Genomic DNA, 19312 nt, shown 5'->3' with positions numbered 1-19312 from the left:
AAATCAATTTCTATCAATACCCTAAAATCTTCAAGTAGCTCATCATTACTCTAGTTGAGTAAAGTGACTCCAACATTAGAGAGCGTGTCTGCTACATCATTTTATTCCATTTATAATGATTTGCAAATCTCCTTCAACTTCATTATTTGTTACAATTGGAAACCTTTTAGCACCAATCATCTATATGTTTCCTTGATCGTCCTTTATCACACATCCATCCCTGGATAGACCTAGATTCCCTCTAAATGCTCCATCAAAATTGAATTTTGTCCACCCAAAATTTGGAGGTTTCCAGTCCTCCTTTTGAGAAATTGAAAAAGGAGGTTGAACCTTCAAAGGCCCATGAACATGCTTAAATTTGATCATTGGCCATTTATATTGAATTCTAAGATCATTTTGGGTGAATGAGAACTTATTCACATTAATTTGAGATGTTGTGTTGCTTAATAATTTTGATGTAACCCACTCCAATCTCATTAATAATTTGGATACGTTTTCTTCCTTTTCATGAAAGATTCTTCAGTTTTCTCCTTCCAAATCTCCTAGAAAATTGTTGAAGGAACCATTTTGCCAAATAACAGAGAATGTGGATTTCTCTTTCGAAATGAACCATGAATATATCCATTCCATAACAACTTGTGGTAGTGGACCTTGCCACTCCAACGTACATAAAATAAATTTCCAACAAGACTATGAAAATTCACTATTGAGAAGCAAATGATCCAAAGTCTCCTTAGCCTTGTTAGACAGAAAACACTTGAATAGCCTATCAAAACTAAGTTTGTTCAGTCATCAAAACGTGACTAGCAATATTCATTGTTTGTTAATAGAAATAGTAAATAAAATGCAATGAACAATATATGCAATTTATCTTAAAGGCATTCTAATTAAGGTAAAGAAGATACTATAAACGAATTATCTACATTTAATTCATCTCAAAGATTATACCTTAAAAAAGAATTTTGTATCATACTTTTTATAAGCTCATCACTTACTCCATGAACTAAAAATAAAACCTAATTCCTATATGGAAATTTGTAGTCACACTAACATTTTTTACATAATTTGAATGATAAATCAATTAAATAAGTGTTCATAATTTACATGCAAAATAATAGACAATACACCCACAAAAAAGGACATAAGATATACCCTAGAAAAATAGTACATCCATAAAAACCTTTATAACCCCAACTATCAATGAACAATCCAGGTGACAAATATTTAGCTCCTCCATCTCTTTTGCTTTCAACCTTAACAAATGTTAAATATAGCATACCTTGAAACTACTACCTTTATGGTTACTTTTATAGAGATAAGCTCCCATGAAACCACCAAGTTGTATGCTAAAATCATGTGCTACCTAGCCCATTGACCCTACATTTAATATTGGGTACTTTAATAATTTCATTTCTCCAATAATAAATAATAACAATAATTATAATATAATGTTACAATACATTAGCAGCCTCAAGAATAGTCCAAAAGAAATCTCTACATGTTGACCATCGAGGGGCTCCTACGTGCAAAAACATTATAATAAAAATAATACAATAATAGACATTATGCAAGATGTACAACACAATTTTAACAACATTCTCCCCTTGTATTCATTGCATAAAGGTCAATAACTAGACACAAATATGAACAAGGGAATACTCCCTCTAAGCACATATACCATGATGAATCAAACTACTTCATGTGCTCCATCAAGAAACCTACAACAAAAACAAAGTTGCCACCAAACAATCATGGCATTTCCACTCAACATACATCTGAGGTCATCCACAAAGAAAGCCACATAATCTTCTACAAACAAATCATAAGCCCTATCAGATGTGATATCCCAAAAGTAAACAACTGAAATATTTTTAGTTGAAATGGTACTAGAAGGAAGTGCTATCAATTATCCATACCTCCAAGGTACATACAAATCATTCAAATCAGTCCCATATCATCAACATATACAACCTGTAACATGCAACCATAGGCTCCAAGTGCAAATCCAGTCACATAAACACCTAGAAGTTCTCACTCCATAGATAATGTCAAATAAAAAATGAATTCACTAATAGCATCACATAGAAAGTGTAACCATAACCATGTAGCATCAAGCACTATCCACAATAAGATGCATAACATGTAAACTAATAACCTACAAGTATACCTCTTACAACAAGTCTCTCACGTGACAACACATGAACACAAACTAGCAATCATATAGCTTCAAACAATTTCAAATTCAATGTAATATAAAACCAAACATCTAGAAACATAACAAAGACCAAAGATAGAAACATTGGAAATCAAAACGTATAGCGTGTGCTTCTCCATACAGATTTAAAAGACAAATATCTCTAAAATTGAATCGTCCTTAACTAGCAATTCATTCATAGCTCAAGATTATCCATAAAAGATAATGAACATAATGCATCTGAAAGAAGCAATGGGTAATACCTCTAAAGTAGGTAAATTATTGAGTATGGCCAAGAATGAGGAATGAGAATGTTCATCAAGATATCTAAGACCATTAACTCATCCAATACTAATTGAATGCTCATTCTTTCTCTTGAAACCATCATTCGTATAAACACTATCTCTAACCACGAGAAAATACCAACATACTCAAAACAATTGATACATAAACCACATGATAAATTAAGAGAATAGTCAATATAGCCACAAAAACCATGACACGAGATATAGCATGTAAATTTATCTTAAAGACATTCTAATTAAGGTAAAGAAGATATCATAAACAAATTATCTACATATAATTAACTCAAAGATTATATCTAACAAATGAATGTTGTATCATACTTTTTATAAGCTCATCACTTAAATCTTATTCCATGAACTAAAAATAAAATCGTATTTCCTATAAGGAAATTTCTAGTCAAGCTAACAATTTTTTACATAATTTGCATGATAAATCAATTAAATAAGTGTTCATAATTTACATGCAAAATAATAGACAATACACCCACAAAAAAGGACACAAGACATATCCTAGAAAAATTGTACATACATAAAAACCTATATAACCCCAACTATCAATGAAAATCCATGTGACAAATACTTAGCTCGTTCATCTCTTATGCTTTCGACCTTAACAAATGTTAAATATAGCATACCTTGAAACTACTATCTTTATGGTTACTTTTATAGAAGTAAGCTCCAATAAAACCACCAAGTTGTATAATATAAGTTGTATGTAAAATCATGTGCCACCTAGCCCATTGACCCTACATTTAATATTGGGTACTTTTATAATTTCCTTTCTCCAATATTAAATAATAACATTAATTATAATATAATGTAGGCAAGGGCCTACGACACAATGGTAACTTGTGAGCCTTTCACATGGGAGGTCTTGGGTTTGAATTTGCTTGACACATAAAAAAATTAATTACAATAAATAATAATAATTAATCTAGGCTTCAGTCGTTTATCGATCCAAAATAATAATTATAAAATAATGTTACAATACATCAATAGCCTCAAGAATAGTCCAAAAGAAATGTTTACATGTTGACCATCGAGGTGCTCCTATGTGCAAATACATTATAATAAAAAATTGTACAATAGTAGACATTACACAAGATGTACGACAAAAATTTTCCAACATTATCCCATTGCATTCATTGCATAAAGGTCAATAAGTAGACACAAATATGAACAAGGGAATACTCCCTCTAAGCACATATACCATGATGAATCAAACTACTTCATGTGCTCCATCAAGAAACCTACAACAAAAACAAAGTTGTCACCAAACAATCGTGTCATTGCCACTCATCCCTTTTTGTTTTGGTTATCTTGGTCTCTTTGGCCTGTTGTCTTGTAGTTTGACATGGTTCGGGACTAAATGTCTTCTTTTGTAACCATGGGATTTCAGGTTCTCGTTTAAAACTTGTTTAGGTGGTAGTAGAGCACTGTGTTATCTGTGAGGCCACCCTGGTCACGTTGTTTTGTTGGGCGACCTGTTTCATTTAAGGTTTGTTGTTTTTAAGTTTGGGCTTCTTTGAAAATTATAGGATCTGTAAAGGGTTTCAAGCACGCTTCAAAACCTATTTTCCTTAATCAAAAACATACATATGTGGTCATCCACAAAGAAAGCCACGTAATCCGCTAAAAACAAACCATAAGTCCTATCACATGTGATATCCTAAAAATAAAGAAATGAAATATTTGTAGTTGAAACGGTACTAGCATCAATGCTACCAATTATCCATACCTCCAAGGTATACCAAACATTGAAGTGGGTCTGAGATCATCAACATATACAACCTGTAACATGCAACTATAGGCTCCAAGTGCAAATCCCATCACACAAGCACCTAGAAGTTCTGACTCCATGGATAATGTCAAATTTAAAATGAATTCACTAATGGCATTACATAGAAAGTGAAACCATAACCATGCAACATCAAGGACTATCCACAATAAGATGCATAACATGTAAACTAATAACCTACAAGTATACCTCTTACAACAAGTCTCTGAAATGACAACACGTGAACACAAACTAGTGATCATATACCTTCAAACAATTTCAAATTTGATGTAATATAAAACCAAACATCTAGAAAGATAACAAAGACCAAAGATAGAAACATTGGAAATTAAAACCTATAGCATGTGCTTCTCCATACAGATTTCAAAGACAAGTATGTTAGTATGATCTCCTCCATAAACCCCAAATAAGTAACATATACAATGTAATTAACACGGATGTAAGCCTCAATGTCAAACCAATACCATTCCCAATTCAAGGAATGCCAAATGAATGCAATCATAATAACAAGTCAAATGCACAAGGCGATAACCAATGTCAAACATCTTTCAAATTGAATCCTCCATAACTAGCAATATATTCATAGTTCAAGATTATCCATAAAAGATCATAAACATAATGCACATGAAAGAAGCGATGGGTGATACCTCTCAAGTAGCGATGGGTGATACCTCTCAAGTACATAAATGAATGATATCTTCAAAACTCAATTGCCAAATGGGTGATATCTTCAAAACTCAATTGCCAAATGAATGCAATCATAATAACAAGTCAAATGCACAAGGCGATAACCAATGTCAAACATCTTTCAAATTGAATCCTCCATAACTAGCAATATATTCATAGTTCAAGATTATCCATAAAAGATCATAAACATAATGCACATGAAAGAAGCGATGGGTGATACCTCTCAAGTACATAAATTGAGTATGACCAAGAATGACAAATGAGAATGTTCATCAAGATATCTAAGAGACCATTAACTCATCCAATACTAAATGAATGCTCATTCTTTCTCTTGAAACCATCATTTGTCTCAACACTATCTTTAACCACAAGAAAATACCAACATACTCACAAAATAATTGATACATAACCCATATGATAAATTAAGAGAATATTCAATATACCCACACAAAACATGCCACAAAATATAACATGGAAAACCCCTCTTGAGATATAAACTTAGCCTTCAAAAGCATCCATCATCCATGTATTATTCAACAAAGAAATATTACAATAAACTCGTAAAAGCCCTCAAAAGTCTTCAAAGCTCACATAAAACTACCAATTGGTATAATATAAATTACATAATAAAACTATGTTCTACCTCAATCCTCGACTCTACACTTAATATTTATTCATTTTCATTTTTCTAATTTTAAACAATTATAATATTACACTACAACATCAAATTGTCCCAAAAATATTTTAAAATGAATCTCAACAAATTCTATATTTGTCTAGGTGCTCCTAGGTGCAAATCTATAGTAAATAAAAATATATAATAATAAACATTTATTTTACAAGGTGTACAACACCTATTTATATATAATATTTAGTGTTGGAAAAATAATGTGTTGGTTACCTACTTCCTAAGCTAGAAAAATGAATTAGAATGGCATGGTATGAAAACTTGGGACTCACATGAGCTCAACAACCAAAGACTTAAACTTGTCACACCACACCAAAACAAAATAAAAACTGAAGTCCATCTTTTTGTGTCCTAAAAAGTTGTGACCTCACTTCAAAAGTTCATGGCAACCATGAGACCCTCAAATCTTGGCAAATTCGTGGGAGGTCCCGAGAGTCTATGAACTATGTGCAACCGTGCAAACAACTTTGGAAAGTATTATTGTAATGAGCAAATCTAAATTCATCTTAGTAGATGCCTAGCACTTACCGAGGTTCTCTACCAACTTCACAATTCCTTCCCCACTTCAGAAAAAATTACAAAGTTGAAATCATTGAAACAGCAACAGTGTTCAAACCATAGGCTTGAGACCACCTACGCATGCGTAACAACCGACACACATTACCCATCAAAAACAACTACTGAACAACCAAGACACATTTAAAAAATCAAAATTGCATGGATACGGATACCGATACAAAACAGATACAAGGTATTGGGTTCGGATACGGCCATTTTTTAAGACCATCAATATGGATACAGTAGGGCACAACATTAATAAATAACACAAACATATATTTAACATCAAGTTATTATAGGAGAATTTCATTACTTAAAAAGCAATATTGACACATTTATGAATTAATTTAACACTTCACAATATGTAAACATACTAGAGTTTCATTAGAAGATAACCCATAAAATGAGTTGCTGAAATAGAAAAACATTTTATTTGTCTTTCTCATTTGGTGCAGGTTTTGTTTAAACCATTTTTCAAAAAATTGTTTTAATTAAGTTTTTTAGCAATCTAATTTGGGAAGATTTACGTCAAATCTTTTAAAAAATCAAACCCCATAGTATTTGGCATGGTTGGAAAATCAAGTTTTTTACGCAGACATGGGTTCAATATTTGACATGTATCCGGCAGTATCAGATACGTTTCCAAATTGGATACAGGGATACGAGCGCCCAAGGACGACAGGAGTTACTAGCCCAAGGACGACAGGAGTTTCCGGTAACTCTGTAAATAATGTTACTGTTCTCTGTCTCCAGTAGCTAAAATGTCATAAGCAAATATCTACCATTGTTAGAAGGGAAAAAACAATATAACAAATGTATTTTAATTGCATGCATAAGCAAATTCTGATCAAATGTGCAGGTACAATGGGCAGTTCAACAAATTTCCATCTTCAAACATCAAAACTCAATATTGAAATATACCTCTAATTCCTAAGTAAAATTAAAAACAATACCAAATCACAATGCTAAAACATAGAGAGATTTTATACAGAATCGGTGCATAAAACATTGTTTTTATCAAAATCCAAGTGACAAATCATAAAGAAAATGTTGATGAGCCACAAATACAGGATCAAAATGCCAAGTTCATATGACCAATGCTTCAAACATATTAAATTACAATTCTGAATTTGATGGAATCCTGAAATCCTAGTAGTCCCTATTTATTTCCCTTTCTCCGTTTATTTGCATGTGCAGATCCTTGAGAACTCTTCCTCTTCTGAGACAGGATTTTATCTGCAATACTTTGACCGAAATGCTTTTTAGAACCCCCCTCCTTTGGTTTGCCAGAATGCATGCTCTTGCTTGACTTTCCCTCTTTATGCTTATCCGTTTTAGCAGTGCTCTTTCCAGACTGCTTATATTTTCCCTGCTTTGTGTTTTTATTTTTATATCCTTTGTAATTTCTATCTTGCGACCTGGAAACACCCATTAAAAACTCTGCACAAAAGAACCATGAAAATGCTTAAAACACAAAATTGAACTACGGCTAGAGCATTTAGCAAAAGTTATTAATTGTAAAGCATGAAACATAATGAGCGGATGACAGAGAAAATAAAATAACCTGAATCGGGTTCTTCACCAACTTCCCGGCGATACCACTCTGAATCATCAATGTCCTTATTATCATTTTCTTCACCCTCGCCCTCACCCTCCTCAAATTCCATGGGAGCTTGACTTGCTCTATTTGACTTTTGCTTCAATGCTTGCTTGGCAAGTCTACATTTTCACATCCAATACATCAATTAAAATCTTATATTCAAAATTACAGGGATCCACATAATATCCTTTTGCAAAGAAAATATGCTTAAATGTACTTGAACAAAGATGCCAGTGCTAGTTTTGTACATTACTTGTCAAATTTATGGATGCAAACATGAATAATTCTAGCCTATTGCTATCATCACCACAAATGCTCTCTACTTGTTTACCTTGTTATTCTAGAACAGTTCAACATCAGGTTCCTAGGAAGACCAATGGCTCCAATAAATATTGGCAACTACAGAGCTAGAGTCCAAAATATAACCAAAATAAAGGAAAAACAGGAAATAACCAATAAAATTTAATGATAGCTAAATCTCAACCATCTAATTGTTCAGTGAATTGGGTTTTTAATGTAAAAAATCAATTTTCTTTGTTCTAGGGGACACATTGGCATGGGCAGTTTTCCTTGGCATCAAAACATTTAGAAAACAAATGCGCATGATACCATATGGATTTTATGTCTCAAAAAATAAGTGCTGCACAGAAAGGAAACCAACATAACCACACATCTTTTGACAGGCTTATTATTTGACTATGAGAGTACTTAAAGAATACTTACTCTTTCCGACGAACATTTGCTTCTTGCTCAGCTTTCCTCTGTTTCCGCAATGCTTCCCTCTGTTCTATGCTATCTCTTAGCATCTTAATCTCTTCAGGTGTCTTTTTCACTGTAAAAAAAGAAATTATACCAAAATTAAATAGATTAGTTGAATGGACTAAAACATCAAGTGTGTATGACAAAGCAATAAAACGAATGTTACAATCGAATACTGATGCATCACACTCCTCAAGAAGTGAAATTGCAAAATTGTTGCATCATTCAATACAACTATTATATTGTTCAAAAATTTATTAAATTCCAAGAGAACTAGAAACAAAGTTGTGACCCAAGCTAATGAATGCAATACATGGAAGAAACATTGGTGAAGAAACTTAAGCTTCACAAACAGACATAGCTTGGTCTCATACAAATTATGCAAATAAATGATAACAACATGAATATTATAACATGAGTCTTTCTGGACAATTCCATGAGAAAAATTACACGGTTAAACTATGCAACACTAGTAATCTGATATCATGGACTGTAAACTTTAATATGACTATCGTTACCTTCGATAGAATACATAACATACTCTACAAAATGTCTTAACATAGAAAAAAAATTACTTGAACAGTTTGGTTCATGTGAAGTTATATGCAAATGTATCAACCATCTAAATCTGGCTAAAATTTTCTCAAAAAGGAACAAGAATCATTGCAATGTGCATCAACATACCAAATTCATGGAAGATGATGCCTCCTGAACATAAGCCTTCTTCCACCTTCACAAGTTGCAATGTCATCCGAGGTCCAATTTCCTGGAGCTTCACAGAACTTTGAGAGGATGCTCGATTTACTCGACCACAATCATTTGCAAGTTCAACTCTTGCTGCTTCATCTTCCACCTCACTTTCTGATCCATAGTTTGGCCTGTCTTAACCATTTTAAGTCAAGAGAATCCAACAAAATCAAGTACTAGCTATAGGCACACATGTCCACAACTTCCATAAAAAACTAAATCATCACTACGATTAAAACTATAAAAACTTAAAAGAATCTACCCATAAATCAAGGTTACAAAAGACGCACAAAAATCAAAAAATAATAACTTATTAAGAAGGAAATTAAAAGTTAGAAATGCTCATTACAATGAACACCTTCTGTTAGTTAAGGATGAATAAGCAAAAGAAAATTTCATTCTTTGAACACTTTGAGCAAATGAATAGGATAGAAAGCTTCAGAAGCTTGAAATTCCAAGCAGTAAACTATTAAAAGTATTAATGTTTATCATGTTGGTAAACCTGATGGATAGGTGCAGTTTAGACTAGCTATATAACATATACCATAACAGCACTCTTCTTACACAGTACTAACACAGCTAATGGAAAGTGTAAAGGGAATTCAATTGCTCGGATTCAAAACAGGAAAAACTTAACAGACTAGAAAATACTGAAATTTTCATTAAATATGGGGAAAAAATTTTAAAACTATCATTGTTATTTCATGCCAAATATAATGCAAAGAAAGAGAAGAAAACAGAAAAAACAAATAAAGAGTTTGTTCAATGTTGCCACTGAAATTTTTGTAAAACTAAAATATGATAAAAAATTGTTGTTGTTATTGATGTTTCATGCCAAATATAGTGAGAAACAAACATAAGACCTAAATAAAGAAGTTGTTCAATGTTGCCTGTTGCTCTCAAATTCTCAATCAGTTTTTCTAAATATAGGTGAATTCAAAAAACCTGGGGTCTGAAGTTAAAAGGAGCAGTTTGAATGAAAATATGAGATGAACCTGAAAACCCCAGAGTTTCAAGATAAAAGGAATAAGCAGGTTCTTCCCAAAAAAAATCCAAGCCAGAATCCAGACATAAATACAGAATTTGTTCAATGAAGCCTATTATTCTCAAATTCTCAATCAGTTTTATAAAAGAAGGATTTTAATGATGAAATCTACATTGCCAGTGCTGGTTCGGATCTTTATTGTGATTTACAAGTTTGATTTGTACATCCAATTGAGATATTTTTAGGCTTGGGTTATTTCATACAAAGACATAAAAAACATTAGTATTTATAATTTAATCTAGATAAAAAGCAAGACATAAATAACAATATATTATTTATTAAACTAAGTTGAAATATCTTTTAACATAGATATTAGAAATATCAAATATATATATCAAATAAAAGATTGGATGAATGAAACTCTGCGTGTAAGGAATCTCCAGGTAGTGATAATGAAAATACAAACATTTATATAGAATAAAATCGAAAGAATCGTGAATGACCTGTGGAAGAAAAAATTCTGCAGGCTGCAGGAATAGAGACCATATTAAACAGATGCTAAGCATGGGGTCATCACCGTGAAGCCTTCATGGATAAAGCTTTCTCCAGGACTTAAATGGCCATGACAGAGGCATCTTGCACGGCCATATAAGCGTCCATTTGGAACTGTAATGGCCATGCCCGAGTCCAATATCATGTCACTCCTCACAACCCCCACTAAACTCAAAGCATGAAAAAAACACAGGTTCAGTTATGGTTAGACTAGATCCTGTCAGATTTGACAAAACTCAAAGATGAACCCACTACCTTATGGAAACTCCCTGCCAAAATTTAAAGGCCAATTGAATCAGACCACATATCTGAATCAAACCAGACTCAGATATGACAACATATAATGTGAAATGAAATTGAAAAGCCTAGAGTTTAAAGCATAGCTTGTAATGTCCCCATTTTTAGCATGTTCTTGCAATTGGTTTGGTCAGTTCATCATCGTGACCCTCATGAGATTTGAGGGTGTCAGTTGTGGAGTTATTAGGGTTTCCAATGGCATATGGTGAGTTTTGGCTCCGTTTTGAGGGATATACTGGAGTTGGGTAATGCTCTCAATTTTTATTTTTGGCTTCTGGTTCAGACTCCAAGAATCTTGGAGGGGGTGTTTATTTTTAGTAAGTTGCCCGTCAAGTTCAACTCATCAAGATCACTCATGTGTTGTTAGATTTCGATTCTAATGCTTCTTCAATCATTTTCGCAAGACGGGTGAACTATTATGATTATTCAACTAAATATGTTTAGGTTGCTATTTTTGTTGGTATTGTATGTTGGCCACCTTAGTGTCATAGCTCGTTGGAACCGGATTGAAAAGCTTTTAATCTTGGACACAAGAAACAATGACCTCGCGTGTCAGAATATCATAATGTGGTTAAAAAGCTAAGTTGCCGGTTCGGATTCTGGTTCGGATGCAAGTTCGACATTCAGGTTCGAAATTCAATCAATTTTTTTTGGGGCTGGGTTTGGGTTTGTTTTGGGTTCGTCCATACAAGATATATTTTTATTTTTATTTTTAATATATATTTAAAAATATGCTCTAGAAAATAAGTTAATACACCACTATATGAAGTGCAGGGGTGTTTTAAGGTTGGGTCAGTTGGATAATAAATCAGATTATATTTAAACCAAAAAAAGGCCTTTCCAAAACAATAAAAACATTAAAAATTCAAACTTTTTGGTTGCACACCCAAATTCACTCTGAATTCACAGTCATTCTCTTGGGCTCTTCCGTCAACTACAAAATTCACTCAACATTCACCCAAATTCATCCAAGGTCCGAAAAAGAGAATCCGAAGGGAATCCATCAGATAAATGACGAATTTGACAAGAATCGGAACCGACTTCAAATTAGCTACGAATCGAATGTTGAATCTGCATGCTAAGGGGTGAATATGGTAACTTAATCAAAAAGGTTAAATTATATTATATGCCACAGTATAAAGCAAACAAGTTTTTAAGTGAAAGGTGTAGTGTCGAAGCTAAGTTGTGCAAGTGAGATTATAAATATGGTTCTCATTATAATCTCAAATGTTATCTATCTAAAAAAAATGCCAATAGATATCCAATACAAAATGATTAAAATTTAATTTACTACACCCAAAACTATTTATATTTCCTTTATCTCCATTTCTTTTTTTTCACTAAAGCTTTTTATTTTAATTTCTAAAAAAAACATCATCATTTATATCTCCAAACATTATAATTTTATGAAACATTTTATGTGGTGTTTATTGAAGTACTTTTTAGAGTATATTTTGTTTATAATTAAATTTAAATTTTTGACGTATAAATGGTTGTCATATTTAACCTAGAAAGATAAAAGTTAACATTAACACACTTACAGCATCCCACTCCACCCTTTATGCCATTGTAGAATGCCTATCAACATTAAATATGGACCTCATTTTGAGAATTGGCATCCAATGAATTATTAATCTCTTTGATATTCGGCGAGGAATTGAGCTAGAAATTCTGGAAGTATTTCTGAATTGGAGTTTCAATTTGTTGTTGCAGCATAACAAATTTAAGGATCTTTCCCTACTGTGTTTTCTCGTATTTGGGAAAGAGGATTTTCTGCATATGGTGAATTGTTGAAGAGCTGCATCAAATGCTAGCGTACACCTGCAATTTGGAGAGTGGTTTTAAATTTGAAGGGCTGCAATTTTCTGGTTTGGCAAATTGGCTAGCATTTTCTGAGGCTACCGTTTTCCATAGGCAGCGATTTGTAATGTCCCCTTCTCCGCACTAGGCCTACTAGTGCATTGTTGGTCTATCTTTCATCCAAATAGGCTCACGGCATTTATCTTCAGGATGCCAGCCAGTCACAAGATTCTATTTGGTTTCGTTGGGGAGATGATTCAGTTGTGGAGCCTTCTATAGTTAAGTCACTTTATTTTATAAAGTTGATTTATAAAGTTACTTTATGACTTAAAGTCATTTTATAACAAAGTAACTCAAGTGACTAAAAGATTAAAATGGCTTTTATCCCACATTGCCTAGTTGTTTGTATTAACCCTCATATCAAGCTTATAAAAGCAAGGAGCTTCATTGGGATTGGCACCATGAAAATATATCAACATATTGTTTATGAAATCGGTTGCTTGAATGTGACTAGCTTTCTTAAGGACGAAACCCCTTAAGAAGTTTGGGAGACTGGACATAGCCCCAATGTCTCTTGGAAGTGTGTACACAAGTTCAAGTACGGGAATTGTAGAATAGTGTTTTGTTTCAGTCCCTTTTCCAGCAGTTAACAGTGAAGATTATTGGGAGTTTTAGTTTGCATTAGCAAAAGGGGAAAACGTAGAATCAGTGATCCACGATATAGGAGAAAGGGAGAAGAGTGTGATAATCGTCGGGCCAAGGCAAACTACGGGCACGTAGATATACTATAGACGTGAGGTACCCTCACCATAGTGAAGGAGAATGGCAATGTTCTGTGGTAGTCTAGCGTGGAGAGTGGGAGGCAATGGGAAGTATGAATAACCTCCATACGGGTCAGGAGATAAGCCTAGGCCTTGTCTTCAACCATTAAACATTGGGAGACCCAACTATGCAATAACAAATTTGTAGGGGGGAAAATTACACATCCGGACTATTGTCCGCAAGCCCTGCACATATCGGGGGTGAGTTAAGTGTGTCGTAAGTGGAACAAGGAAGCCGCAGATCCATACTATCCCACTAATTTATTGATTCCTAATTTCCTACAGCAGACAAGAGTGCAGGAGTGGCATTCAGAGATGGGACTTGCAGAAAGCACGTACAATGAAAGGCGGATAAATGGGAACCATATAGGCAACTAGTACCATCAACGATCACACTCAAGTTCTTGCTACCTTATTTTGTATTGTGATCATGAAATCAATATTGTTTTAACGATTCAAACTCTGCAAATGAATGTTTAATTTTGTCCAATAGTTATTCCACTAATACATTAGGGGTCAATTTGCGACGACAGGCAAATGCAATGTGTTTTTGGCTTTTTTTTTTCAATTATAGCTCGATGACGTCGCAATTGCGACGTCGACGGGATATAAGAGAAAAAAAAAAGGAAAACATTGCTCATTTGTTATAGCTACCAGACGCGGCAAGGGCAAGTTTGAGGGCAAGTTTGAGGGATAATGAGCGATCAATGAATCAGCCATTGCAAGGGCAGGCGCAGGAACAGAGAAAGAAGCACCCTGCTGTTTCATAATCTATTGACCCAGCAGCTGACCGAGGAACTAGTGAATGCGCCAGTGCAAAGGCATCCCCACTATAAATTATATATCCAATAGCAGGGGAGCAAGCCACTAAGGCAAGTCTGTACTCGCGCACGGGAATTGGGGCAAAGGAGCATAGAAGAAGAACAGCCATCGGTTCGCAGGCCATCCCACATCATCTAGTCCATCAATATCCATAACCTCAGTAGCAATTCCCACCATACCAGGGCAACGATATAGCTAGAGCCATTGAAAGGAGACTCATTGCCCTCTACTCCAGCCGCCTATTCAACGTATCGAATAACAAATGGAGGTGCAATAGCAAGTTGTGTTTGATCGGGAAGGTGAGCTATCATTTTAAAACCTTGATGGTTTGCCCCGTTAGAGGTAATCTCTGATTGCAAAGGAGAATTAGATTCCTGCAAATACAATAGCAGTAGTCAATGTAGTATAAGTCTTTCGATTTTTTCTGTGTTAGCAGGGTTTGGCGCTGCAAGGTTGGACATTTCATATGTTTTCACACATTAACTAGAGATCATTGGCCTCTTCAAACTTATCGTCCAATTTCCTCAACAAAAATGGTTGGTCAGGTAGGACTCGCTTCAAAATTGTTGCATTCTGAATCTTGTAATGAAATAGCTTTTCGTGGGTGAATGAATGTAGAAAAATAGATTTAGTTGTAAACATTAACAGTGCCTACACTTTTTAGCGTCCCTGGATGCTCATCTAATCAGAGCTTCCAAACATTACCATGCCTACACTTTTTTGCGTCCCTTAGATTTCAAGGAGCATAGATTTAGTTTAGAACTCCCATGAAATCATTGGTAAGTACATGAAACTAGTAATCCATGCATTGATTGCTCACAATAGGAAAAGATAAATGAATACCACAACCTATCTTAAGACAAGATACATGAAAGCTATATATAAAATCAAGATTCAAAAGTAAAGGCAGTTGTCCCTTGATTAAGACGCTTCAAGCAATACCTATAAGCTGCTAGTAAAAATGTAGTTGAGGTATAGACTCTGGAAGCCGCACACATCTACATATGGCAATCAACTTTCTTGTCCAAGCTACATTTTAAGCTTTTTCCTCCAGTTGATCAAATGTACACTCAAAAGTTGTATTTTCTCTCATATTTAAAGTGGAGGAGATTTGGTTGTATTTTTATGCACAGTGAACACTCCTAGTGGAGATTGGTCATCTAGTAGTCACTTAGCAATACCCTCACTAATAAATGACAAACTCAATAAACTCAATTATTCTAAGGATTTTTATATACTCCAAATTGTCCTAGGTAGGATCTCGGAAATACACTCCAAATACATTAGCATTGACATATAGGCCATATCCAATCAAAACAAAATGTATAATGGTCCCGGAAAAATCATTCAACCTGATTGTCATCACATCAAACCATCTATAGACAATGCCTTAGGTTAAGCCACCCTTGTACTTAATAACAAATGGGCATGTTTAATGCTTTGGTGGCCCCAACCAATCATTAACATATCAAGGCTAGCAATATTTCTCTTTTTCAATGCTCTATTATGTTTTGTACATACTTCACTGATAAAGTGGAAATGAGTATTCATCTATCACCTACTACATTGCTTCCCAATTTGCAAAGTTTACACAAAGAACTGACAATGATCCTTTCATCATAAGTGATTCCAAATATTCTATCAGTTTCTTCTACTTAAACTATAACCTTTACAGTCAAACACAACTTTTGTTAAGTCAAGTTGTAACTAACTACCATATCCCGCAAGTCATCTCCAAAAGCTTTCCATGGAAAATAGAGGTTGGCCAATGTCTTCTCAACTTAGGCCTATTCAAAGGATCAACCCTATGGGTTATTTCCCTGTATCACACCACCACTCTATCCAACAGAAATTCAATGAAGCAAGGTAAATCAATTCTTCAAGTGGATAAATTTTATTTGATTTACTTTCCAAGTTACTTTTAATTTGTCCTTGACCAATTTAATTTGGCCACAAGGGGGATTTTAGACTATACCTTTTCAGCAACTTGACCATGTCACCACATCGTTAAAGGAATACCACATTCACTTGGGCAGTCAGTTGACCATGAATTTGTTAAGGGGCCCCTTATAAAATTTAGCTTTCTCTCCATGTACAAGGATTAAACCAAATGTGTCAGCAAATGCTTTGGATGTTTTAGGTCTTTTTGTAGAGGCTGGAATAAAAAACTCAAGAGAGGGGAAAGTATGATCTTATGGATATGTTTAGGTTTGTACAATAATATCTATATAAGTTATCATCAATTTTAACAATGAATACATAGAATGTTAGGTAGGACATCATATTTACATCTTGTGTACATAATACAATCCTATCCTTTCAAATAGTTCCATGGATTAATCGACTCTTTAATAGAACAAACATGTGGATGAATACAATTCAATCATTTCATTAATTCGTTTAAATTGAAGACTAAGATGATGGAAAAAAACAATGGAATTCTGAAAATAGAAGATAAATAATGAATGCTCCAGCAAAGGTACAATGGCTGAGATGAGATCCATTCTCATTTTGTCACTTTCCAGCACTACGACTACTGAAATCCCTAGGGAGATAGGAAAAGCATATCACATATCCTATCAAATGACCCATGATAAAAAGGTCAAGAGCCTTCTGCTAGTTGATCAAAATTAGTTCTTTTCCCACGATTGTAGTTCCTAGTACTAGCTAGTCTACTTAATTTCATTAAGTGAAGTGTTTGAAAAACCAGGTAGAAAGGTTTATAAACCTTCTATTTATGAAACAGAACAAGGATAGTGAGGTCTTTGTTTCCCTCTGGTGAAGTGGTTACCTAGGACACTATAAGGTGTCATGAAATTGACACCTTATATTTATCCTTACAAATTGGATTCTCAATTTCTCACCCACACAAAGGACATTCCTATATCACTTGATTCATTAGCTGCTTTCATAACCTTCAACAAACCAGCCAATCCAATCCTTTGATCCCACTCGAAACACGTAACATCAGTTCACTGTCAAACTGTGATAGGCATGCATTATTCCATTGAGATAGTCACAAAGTGGTTCATTAGGATACAATTAAGATTCATCCTTGCATGCGCTTATAGCCATATACCTTCAATAAATTCCCTATGTGAGCAAAATCATGACTGATTTATCATATCTCTATTTTATGCAATCTGAGACAACTTTTCATGGTTTTGTTTGATCAAATACACATGGATTCTTGTCCATGGGTTCCTGCAAAGAAGAGGTAATATAATACACCTTTTTCCCCACCATCTATTTGAATTTGGGGTCTTGGTCCACATTTTATATTACAGATTTATTTGTACAAAGTTACAGATTACCCTAGTAAGGGTTTGGACAGCTTACACAAAAAGTTGAATATCTTTTCATCCACATAATGAAATTGAGTGCTTCACAAACCAAAATAAAGTAGATTTGACCCTCTATCATCTACAACAAATGGATCATCAGATGGGTACCAATATTGCCAGAAAAGGACACAGAAATCAGACTTCTTTTTTACTGATCAAAGTAAGGATTATGCAGGATTCAATTGAGTTTTATATCCTAATATAATACATAATTTGAGTGCAGATTCACTTCTCAATTTAAATATGATTACAAGCTACCCCGTGGCACAAAATAGATATATCTAGGCTCCCTGGTCATATCCTACAGACAAAGAGTAAGTGATATATGTACTTCTTCAATGCATTATTGTGGTTATCTTTCTCAGCAAGAACATAGTGATGCATGCTGTGGAATCAACTTACAAGATAGGAAATGACGATAAAGTTGTTCATCTTTTTATGTACTTATTTTACATTTAAGCTTCTATCTACAAGGTTATGTCTTAAAATGCGGCAGGAAGGTTCTGCAGTTATAAGCAGCATCGCTTTTAGATTTACCCTTGTTTTCAAAATATGATTCGTTTGAGTCCTTTGTAATGTCCCCTCTTCCACAGCATAATCTAATGATAATAAGGGTGGAACAATTAAATGATAAGCAATTATAATCGGAATATATTAATTGATTAATTAAATAACAATAAATAAATAATAAGTATTATAATATAGTCTATTATTTTCTATTATCTTTATCAAATAGATATATTATAATATCAATTTATATATTGTAATAATACAATATAAGATAACTTTTACGATAAATTAAATAATAAACTTATTACTATTGCAAATATATTTTTATTGTAAAGATATTAATTCTAATTGATAAGATTTAATGAAAATAATAATTTAAATTCTAGATAAGAAACATTAAATAAATATTAAATGAAGAAAGAAAGAAATAATATTTATTATTAAATATATAATTAATAATAATAAAAATATGTAACTATAATCTATTATTGAATGATTGTTAATACATTATAATATTCTTATATTATAATTAATGATATCATTCCACGTATAAATGGAAAACATAATAGACATCATCAAGTATTCTAATACTAACATATTTATTAAATATCTATTTATAAATATAATAAAAATGAAATAAATTATATATACAAGTTATATTATAGAATGAATAATATAAACTAAGTCTCTAAGTGACAAAACCTTAGCAAAGATTCTAACATAAACATTACAAAATATTTATACATATAAAAATATTTTAAATAATGGCAACCAAGTCTAACTATCGTGACCCTTCGTGCTTTACAATATATTTAGGGGATGACGGGTCTGTTTGAAGGAGGTAC

The 19312-nt window shown here is 33.5% G+C and overlaps 1 protein-coding gene across 1 annotated transcript in view; it reads right to left on the bottom strand.

The window, feature by feature from the left end:
• Positions 1 to 7193: 7193 nt before the first annotated feature.
• LOC149575752 (peter Pan-like protein) overlaps positions 7194 to 19312 on the bottom strand; it is a 46561-nt gene continuing 34442 nt past the window's right edge. Inside the window, exons 8-11 of the mRNA XM_089815544.1 lie at positions 9274 to 9467; positions 8554 to 8662; positions 7795 to 7949; positions 7194 to 7670 (exon numbers count right to left, since the gene is read on the bottom strand). Coding sequence (XP_089671670.1) covers positions 7390 to 7670; positions 7795 to 7949; positions 8554 to 8662; positions 9274 to 9467 — 739 coding nt within the window. The 3' untranslated portion in view covers positions 7194 to 7389. The remainder of the gene's footprint in view (positions 7671 to 7794; positions 7950 to 8553; positions 8663 to 9273; positions 9468 to 19312) is intronic.

The sequence above is a fragment of the Cupressus sempervirens genome, chromosome 2 (assembly GCF_028749045.1).
Source record: "Cupressus sempervirens isolate cs-2001-9-10 chromosome 2, ASM2874904v1, whole genome shotgun sequence".
Lineage (NCBI taxonomy): Eukaryota > Viridiplantae > Streptophyta > Pinopsida > Cupressales > Cupressaceae > Cupressus > Cupressus sempervirens.
Note: the sequence above shows the minus strand (reverse complement) of the source record. Positions and strands in the feature narration are given on the sequence as shown.